Source organism: Seriola aureovittata, chromosome 14 (genome assembly GCF_021018895.1).
Source record: "Seriola aureovittata isolate HTS-2021-v1 ecotype China chromosome 14, ASM2101889v1, whole genome shotgun sequence".
Classification (NCBI taxonomy): Eukaryota; Metazoa; Chordata; class Actinopteri; order Carangiformes; family Carangidae; genus Seriola; species Seriola aureovittata.
In genome coordinates this window covers 20592567-20599217 of record NC_079377.1, presented here as the reverse complement: position 1 = coordinate 20599217, position 6651 = coordinate 20592567, and the positions used below count along the sequence as shown (strand labels likewise).

The 6651-nt window shown below is 39.7% G+C and overlaps 1 protein-coding gene across 1 annotated transcript; it reads right to left on the bottom strand.

Moving 5' to 3' along the window:
* Positions 1-570: 570 nt before the first annotated feature.
* Positions 571-6275, bottom strand: thumpd2 (THUMP domain containing 2). The gene is made up of 11 exons (XM_056394647.1): positions 6095-6275; positions 5384-5522; positions 4529-5071; positions 4276-4412; positions 3860-3937; positions 3639-3691; positions 3110-3197; positions 2631-2702; positions 2081-2195; positions 1161-1281; positions 571-1044 (listed from the first exon to the last, which is right to left on the bottom strand). The coding sequence occupies exons 1-11, from the start codon at positions 6203-6205 to the stop codon at positions 696-698; spliced, it is 1806 nt and encodes a 601-aa protein (XP_056250622.1). The 5' UTR covers positions 6206-6275; the 3' UTR covers positions 571-695.
* Positions 6276-6651: the final 376 nt, after the last annotated feature.

Here is a 6651-nt window from a genome sequence, read left to right as displayed (position 1 = left end):
ACTGGAACATTGCTGGTTTTGGTCTTTTCATTGAACACAGAATAACACCAGCCATATCTTTTAAAGGCATAAGCCAACACCACCACCACAAGTCAGCTTCTTTCAAATACAGTTCTGAATGTAAAGGGAAAATATAATTTGTGGAGAAATTGCAGTGGGATTGCTGGCTTCTGCACAAGCTAAAACTAAATTGTGTTGCTGGCTCGAATTTGTATGAAGAAGTGGTGGAAGTAGTATTAAGTGACAGAAGAAAAAAAAAGGAAAAGGGATGAAGAATGCACACTGTAGTGTAAGCAGTGAAAAAGTTTAAATTAGACATATTGTCTAAGTGAGTTGAAGTACACACGGATAGACTGAATAGCATTGGCAGGTGGAGGCAGCGAGCTCGCCCTGAGCTAACACGCCAATCAAATGTAAAATAGGAAGGTGGATAAAGAATTTACCTTCCAATCCACAGCTGATAAAACTTTCAAAGCTCACAACCCAAAATACCCCATTGTTTCTAAAAAAAAAAATATATATATATATTCATTCAAGTTATTTGCAATAAAAAAACAGTAGGAAAACAAGTAAAAAAACATATTACAGACTAGTTTTAATAAAGCATGGAATTTCAATATAACTACTCATTTTTCATGATAAGTAACAAAATAAACAAAGTAGTAACTTTGAAATGTGACTTCCATCAACACTGATCAAACACTTATCTTGACATATTTATGGATAAGTCCATCTATTGCACCTAAGCTAACTCTCAGAGTTGCTTGGTGCTTCAGAGAGGAGAGGGGTGGAGGCAGGGGTTGTTGTACCCCTGAGTGAGTGTCTGTTTCCTTGGTAGGTGAGGGTTTCAACCCCTGGTGAATTTGGAAAGTCTGCAGCTTTCTGGAAGGTAGAGAAGGAGATCGGCCGTCTAGTAATCCAGTTTGAGGCTGTGTTTCCTGGTTAGACTTTGGTTCAGTGTCTTTTTGTGCCAGGAGTTTTTTGAGGAGAAAGGATAACTGAGGACTCAGGAGGAGGACCATGGTACCACCAACACGGAGGACCCTAGGCACACAAACATTATTAAATTCATTTCTGGTTTCTTTAGGCTAAAAATTCTTCACAGTACATGAGCACAGACAGACACAAACTAGTAACATTTTCTTATTCAGTGAACAAACCTCTCCATCTCAGTCACAATGACTGGCAGGTTGGTAGCCATGTTTGTTTTGGTGCCAAACTTCCTGCCAAACGGCAGGTCACAGACCACGGCATCTACAGTGGCACTGGCCAGAGGCAGCGCTGCACACACACAGAGGAGGAGAGACAAGCACAGAGGTAATTTAACACATGACAGCAGGATTCACACTCACCTCCCACTCCCACTGATTCCCATCCAACATATACAGCTTTGGATCCACAGTGATATAAGTCAAGATATAGATATAGATTAAGTAAAAGTCCTCATCACCTGAATTTCATGATTCAATCTCTCCAAAACATTAAAGTTGCCGACAATTCTTTAAAAGCGATCATAACATATTTCAGTTTGAGCTATTCTTATGTTTATGTGTCAGTTTTCCAAAGAGCAGATATCTCCTCTTATACAAGAAGGGAATGTATTTTTATATGTTAATAATAATATAAATGATGGCATTTTATATATTTACTTGCATGTATAAACTACTGTACACATGAAACACTTAGAAACAGGCAGATTTAATAAAACTCCTGAGCATGGCATTCATCTGATGATGAAATATGTGTATAGCAAAACAACTTTTCTTTGTGAGTGTGACATATGGGTTTTTGCTGAATCATGTAGCACGTACACTCAAATGGGTTGGGTATGTGTATGACACTTTAATAAATCACTATGTTAAAACCCTCTGTACTAAAGATAGCCAATACTGTAGTTCTGGCCTTTGACCTTTTTACACAACTTTACTGTACAATCCTGAAATCCAAGTTGATTGTACAGAAGCACACACTGTAGGTCTCTCTGGATATGAACATTAGGCAAATGCAAGAAAATTTAAATAGATTAATGACATTATAAAATCTACATTATTCTGGTCTTTATTTAGTGCAGGTTTCCTACCCATAGATGAAGCATTCAGCAGGTGTATCCTGTTTCCCAGCTCTGCAAACTCAATGTTCTCATTGGCCCTCTGCAGCTGTCTATCATCATTGTCCATACCCAGGAAACAGGCAGCCTGAAGTTCCCATAGAGAGAGTGAGACATCAGATTATAATAGTGTTCCAATTCAACACTATACATCATTACTAAAAACACAGTGTATTTACTCTTTATGATGGTATGAAAACTTTTGACAGTTCTAGTAAGACCACAGATGATTTGCCAAATCATAGCGATTAATAACCAAAATTAATTAAATCATATAAAATGTAGAATATTTCTGACAAGGAAATATAACAATTAGACTGCATTAGTAAAAATCTGAATATTACTTTTTTTAAATTAACAACTGTATAAAATATGCAGTCAAGTGGACCAGGACTGAATCATTTTTCAAACATTTTATGTGTCTGTCTGATTCCAAAACTTTTTAAAACATAAAAGGTTCACTTTTCAGACTTAAATTCACTTGACAGATACACAGGGGCACTGTGTAGCTTTCTGTCCTGACCTTGTGTTCCTGCGCTGCTTCTACTAAGATGGTTCCCACCCCGCACATTGGGTCGACTACACAGGAACCTGGCTGGAAAAACAGGAGATAACACACAGCACATACAGTTAATCAACCTTATACAGTGCAACTGTGACTGAAGGGCAATATTACATCACAGTTTGACTGGTGAGTAAGCACATGCTTGAGAAAGACTGTCTAGTTCTAGACAACAAACATTATGCTAAAAGTTTGACAATGACAACAGCTTGAGAATAGCAGCTTGAAGGCTCAATGGTCACATTTAATGAGTCTAAACCTTCCTTGCTTTTTTAGGGGGATTGGTAAAACAAAGACAGACTGTGAATTTGTCTACTACAATGACAAAAGGGCCCTTGCCTGCATTATTTTATAATGCCTTCTGGTTTGCATACATAAAAAAGTGTATACATAGTAATGTAGTTGCCTCACAGATTTTAGAAGCCAGTGTGAGTTAGTACCTGTATCTGAGCCAGTGAGGCCATAGCCCAGGCTATTGTAGACCTCAGTCCTGTGGTTTTAATGTAGCTCCGGTTTGCCAGAGGTAACCTGAAGGAAACAAGTGGGACTCACAACTTATGACTGCTTATCAAATGAATTAAAGCTGCAACAATAAACAATCACCACTGAGTCTAAATCCATTATTTTTCTGAGGTTTGGATTCTCAGCAATGATTGGGGCACATACAGCAGCACTTGCTGTTGATGAGTGATTCTGGATTCTAGCTACTAAGTGAGGCTGTTGGCCACAGCACAGAAAATCATACAACTATGACAATGGCACACAGCAGTAAGAAATAAAGCTAATGAAAAGTTTAACTTGCAGCAGGGAAAGCACATTCAAAAACACAGAGAATATAAATACTGCATGTGCTTATAGATTGACTATGGTCAGTCTTCTATTTTTAGGGGCATTAACAGAACCTCCAAGGAGACAGCACACAGTCATTAGCAAAGTGTTAAGTGAAGAGAAGACGTTTCAGTCGATTACCTGGTCAGTGGAATCCCCATCAGGCAGTGGTCGTCACTCAAATAAACATTTACCTGCAGAAAAGAACAAACAACAAAGAGCACTGAGTCTCTGCACCAACATAATGCAAAGAGCGAGTATTTACTTTGAAAATACGAACACTGGGACCTATAAAAAACAGGCACAGCATTACATTACATATTAACACAATAACTGTATAATCAGTGCAAAGATAAGTTTACCTCCAGCTGTGGATTCTTCAGCTCAGCCTTCCAGCCCAGGAGTCTGCTCAAACCTACTCCAATCACTTTGCTCAACTCCTGCAAAACACAATACTCCTCTAAACATACAGTAATATACAGTTATTTATGCTTTCTGTGCGTGTGAGTTTGTTCTGTATGTCCATTTGGCAATTTCATGGAGAGATCAGCCATTTGACTGCATGACTTCATTAATTTAACACTCGTAGAGTGAAGTAAATTGTTGTATTTTTACATAAAGTGTCACAATGTGAAGCTTTTACAAGATTTTGAGGAGCCTACGCAAAGATCTTACTGTGTTTTGTTTCTTTAATTATATCTTGACCTATGCATGCAACTGCAGAGACAATATTCTGATTTCACACTGCTTTTTAATACTGCATTTTAACTCCCACTACCTGTGTGCTGAAGTGTCGAGACAGAGATCCAGTACACTTGCAGCTGATCCTAAAAGAGACAGGGACAGAGGGAGTAATCTTTGGTGTGATCCTGCTGGGTTGCAGTAGTGTCTTCTCTTCTTCTCCAGTAGTCTTCACTTAATTACATGTGGGCAAATATTAAAAAAAGAGGAAAAGAAATCAGCAACAGAAACGAGAATATATCAGCCTTAAAAACTGGAGTAATAAAACAACAAACAAAAAATCTTATTACCATGTTCCACATTTTCCACAGCACAGTCCTCTGGCATGTCATCTATCCTCCTGCTGCTACTTTCCACATTGTGGTCTATTCCTGCTGTTGTGTGGACACCAGCTGATCCTCTGCCATGCAAATCAGTTTCTGATGTAATTCCTTTCTTTACATTACCATCCATTACCATCCTCCTCTCAACTCCACAGGTTTCTCTGCTTATCTTTTCTCCTCTTTGTACCATCTCTCTTTTTCTCTTCTTTTCCAGTGTCTGAGCTCCATTTTCTTCACCACTTCTCAGCCTCCTGGTTCCACTTCCCTCCACCCTCTGCTCTGCTGTACTCTTTCCAATCTCCACATTGCACTTCTCCTCTTCTTCCCTCTGTTCCTCACTCCCTCTCCCCTCCTCCATCGTCCTCTTCATACCCAGGGCAGTGCCTGATGTATTGACAGTAGTTCTCCTGTTGGCTAGTTCCCCCTGCAGGCGGCTCCATGTCACTACGGCATTGGTCCATTGACTCCCGTCACCCAACAGTCTGGATTGCAGCACAGAGGCTGCCTTTGCTGTGAGTATCACAGAGAACACAAATTGTATACAAATTGTAGAGTTGATAGAAAATAGTAATTAGTTCCTAAATTGCAATGACAGCAATGTAGAAGAATCATTATTATGATATGTTCATCAAATAAACTGGGTCATCCAAGGCGATTTGAGCATTTGAGTTTCCCATGAAGTGCGCTGACCAGATAAATTCAATTAAAACTGATACAAACCAATAAGAACTGATAGTCAGGCAAACAATTTATTATCTGCCAAGGTACTCCAAGTGATTTGCAATTACATGTATCTGTTCATTTGATGTGTCAGGCTGGTACCTGGGTTGGTGTGAGCAGAGAGCTGCACAGGCGAGTCATGTTTCAACAGGAGGAAGAGCCTCTCTGCAGCCTTCAACTCACTGACTCTGTCGATCCTCGCGGAGGAGCTGAATAACACTTTACCTGTCATCTGACACACCTGGACACACACAACAGGGAAAAAGAGAAGGCTGGTGTTCATAATAAAATAAAAACAAGCAATAGTTCAATCTCACTCTCTCCAACACCTGTCTTGACAAATCTGCAGACATGATGTAATGCAGTCAGGTCAACATGGACCAGCGTCTGAAAGGAATCCAACATCTTGTGGAACCCATGCAGGAGCTACCCAGTGCTAGTGTGGTGTTCCTAATAAAGTGCTTGCTGAGTATAAGTAGTAAACATAATTCTGAGATGCGTTTGGGTTTCTCATGTAATATATTCAGAATCATAAGCATAAGCATCGGTTTACATGCAGTTTTTCTCCCATGTTGAAACCAGTCAGTCAGTCTGAGAGTGATGGCAGGGTCTAAACTTTGGTTTTCAGTTTTAATACTCGAGCTAACATTTTTAGCAAGAAAGTTAGCTATACACCTCTGTTTTATGCTAGGGGTTAGGTGTTGGAAATAATGCTCTATAATATAACGAAACCTCACACTGAAGCTTCAAACAGTATGTTTAGGGCAGGGGAGGGGGGACGTGTCCTCACTCGTACTGACAATAAATACCCACATCTTCGGCTGCCAGCTTCCTCTTCACCTCGCCAGTTAAGAAATGCTCCATCCCGTTACCGGCGGTGCAGTAATAGCGAACTAACACCCCGTCACTTCTCGGGTCAGTCATTATTATGTTGTTTGACGTATTTCGTGTCGACACACGCTTATTTCTGCTAGTAAAAGTGCGCCATATTGGATTGTTTATTTACACCGGAAAAGGAAATACGTCATGAGACTGCAGTGAGCAGTCTTGGCCAGCAGGGGTCTCTCTAACACCAGCGGAAAGAGTCACTGACAAACCGGAAACAATCTGCATATTGATCGTAAAATGAATCACAGTGTGAATGAATTAATGTGTCACCAGTGCTCAGACTTGTTCATATTCTTTGTAATAATAACATGCTAATGTGTCACAGCAGCACAACAAGCCGTATTCATTTTGTGGTTCATTTCGTTTTAATACATTTTAATACTGGTGAGAGCTCTTCTCAGCACGCATGCATACTCTCTTAATATCCAAATGCCTCAGTGAAAACATTAGCTATTCAGACAGAGAAAAACTTTCAACAAAAC

Excerpts from the sequence above, each read along its gene's own strand:
- thumpd2 (XM_056394647.1), bottom strand. The coding sequence starts at position 6,205 with ATGACTGACCCGAGAAGTGACGGGGTGTTAGTTCGCTATTACTGCACC. Across the intron at positions 4,413-4,528 it reads TGTGGAAAATGTGGAACATG|TGAAGACTACTGGAGAAGAA; the intron begins GTAATAAGATTT and ends CATGTAATTAAG. Across the intron at positions 1,045-1,160 it reads ATTGTGACTGAGATGGAGAG|GGTCCTCCGTGTTGGTGGTA; the intron begins GTTTGTTCACTG and ends TTGTGTGCCTAG.